The following is a 2,324-nucleotide window of genomic DNA, read 5'->3' as shown; positions in this document are numbered from 1 at the left end:
TATTATAAGGTGAGAGGATTACTCTATGAAGACTCTTTGCGGCTACTCTTAGTCCACGGAATGTTGCTACTCTAACTTCACCATAGCCTCCATTACCAAGGACTGTCTCTGTCATTCTTATTTCATCTCCATTCACTACCCATGCTGACTCCTGCTCCTCAAGTTGACGGTCTTTCTCTTCAAGTTGTTGTGCACTTTGTTCAAGTTGTTGTTGAAGTTCCTGCTCTCTCTCTTGAAACTGTTTCTCTCTCTCATCATTTTGTGTACGTAACTCTTGAACCTCTTCCTGGAGCTGTCTCTCTCTTTGTTCAAATTGTTGTAACTCTCCTCGAAGTTGTCTCTCTATTTCTTGTGATTCTCTCTCTCTTTCTTGAAGTTGTTTCTCCATTTCTCTCTCTCTTTCCCTGGCCTGTTGGTCTCTCTCTTCCATTTGAAGGTGTAATTGTTGAATCTCTTGCTGGTGTCTCTCTTCCATTATTCTTTCTCTTTTCTGACTGACCTCTTGTTCAACTGATCTTCTTCTCTTTCCCATTTCTTCTTGATACTCTCTCAGTGAGTATGTCCTCACAGAAATATCACCTCCTGCAGTGTATCCTTTATATAATAAAAAAATAAATCATTTAATATTATATACAGTTTTACAAGTGTGTGTGTGTGTATTACATGTACATGTATATGAGTAGATGTATATTAAATTAACAGTATAAGTAATTCAAATATTGCTGTACAGTAATTATTATTATACTCACTGATATTAAGGAATGCTGTATCACTGAGTGATGCTCCACCCCAGTGTTCTCCAAACTCTATTATCCAAGTATTGGTTGTATCTTCATTCCAAACTGATAGAGAATGAACATTTCTATTTTTGACTGATTCAGGAACATCAACCTACGTGTAATTATATAATAATAACAATAACAATTTCTTTTATTGTTTTACAATAATAACTATAATCAACAATAATGATTCTGTAATGTACATGTACATGTATGTGACTATGAGTACATGTTATATGACATATACACATGTATAATGTAAGTATGTACATATTATCATAATGTGGTCTACCTTCTTCCAATTAGTTTTGTTAATATCAAATGTCTCACATTGACTATCACCAATAGCCAATAGTTTTAGTCCTGAAGGACTAGTCAGTAATACACTGCGATTAGGATGCACAAACCATGGAGCATCAAGTACCATTCTTCCATAAAATATGCATTCAAAAACCTAAATGTACAATTAGACTGTAATAATATAATTTCAATTGATTACACAAAATTATTAAATATTACACTCATATTAATTAAATATTGTATATACACATGTACATACCACTGATCCTTTAGTAAAGGTAAGACGATGAACATAGTTATCTGATATATTATCATGATGATCTTCAAGTAAAATAGCACTGGTATCATCTACTGACATCAAATTAAAATCATAAATTCTACTAATGTCATCTCCAGTAACTTTAGGTGAGATCCACTGACCTACAGTAATTAATTAATTAAATTAATTAATTAAAACTATTAATTTACCTGTAGCAATTCTAAAATAATGAATAGATCCTGGTTCAATTATTACAAGGTAATCTTCTCCCTCAATCTTTACAGCAATCATACCACAACTATCCTTCCTCTTAGGACCATCCTCAGGATTAGTAGGTACAACTTTCCTCCATTTGAGAGTATCAACATTTAAACTGTACAGAACATTAACATCATAGTGGAAATGACTACAACGTCCTCCATAATAGAATATCTCATTCCCAATAGCAACAGCTGCATACTTCATGATACCCAGTGGAGGATCACCAGTGGTAGGTTTCTGCTCCCACCTACCAGTCGGAAGGTGAAGTACCTCCACAAATGATGAATCTCTTCTCTCTATCTCAATATTGTGTTCTTTAAGACGGTCATCTCTCTCCCCACCCCACATATAAAGACAGTCTCCTACTAGTACTGTAGAATGATTGAGTCTCTTAGCAGGTTCATAGTCTATATAATAACATAAACTATCAGTCAAACAATATTTATCATAAATTATAACTTATTAACTTTTTACAGGGGGGCTGGGGACTGCTTTTGCTGGCTTCAGGGCTCGCATCAGGGCTGCCATCATTTCATTCATTTGCAAAATTGCCACGCCTACTGTTATTAATTTTTATTATTATTCTAAAAACTACAAAACTATAAAAAGTGCAAAATTATAAAAAATACAATCAAATGCTTTGAGTCAGTTCATTTATAATGTCAGACATTTTAGGACGCAATTTACAATTATCCATAACACAGCGTTGAACAAGACCCTTAAAC

At 33.9% G+C, this 2,324-nt stretch overlaps 1 protein-coding gene across 1 annotated transcript; it reads right to left on the bottom strand.

The window, feature by feature from the left end:
* Positions 1-4: 4 nt before the first annotated feature.
* LOC109591491 (uncharacterized) lies at positions 5-2,159 on the bottom strand (the record flags this gene model as incomplete). The annotated part of the gene is made up of 6 exons (XM_020007216.1): positions 2,067-2,159; positions 1,548-2,006; positions 1,339-1,499; positions 1,072-1,233; positions 750-891; positions 5-594 (listed from the first exon to the last, which is right to left on the bottom strand). Coding segments are annotated over exons 1-6 (1,587 nt in total), but the record flags the coding sequence as incomplete, so codon positions are not given.
* Positions 2,160-2,324: the final 165 nt, after the last annotated feature.

Source organism: Amphimedon queenslandica, unplaced genomic scaffold (assembly GCF_000090795.2).
Source record: "Amphimedon queenslandica unplaced genomic scaffold, v1.1 AMPQUscaffold_8026_Cont20027, whole genome shotgun sequence".
Taxonomy (NCBI): domain Eukaryota; kingdom Metazoa; phylum Porifera; class Demospongiae; order Haplosclerida; family Niphatidae; genus Amphimedon; species Amphimedon queenslandica.
Note: the sequence above shows the minus strand (reverse complement) of the source record. Positions and strands in the feature narration are given on the sequence as shown.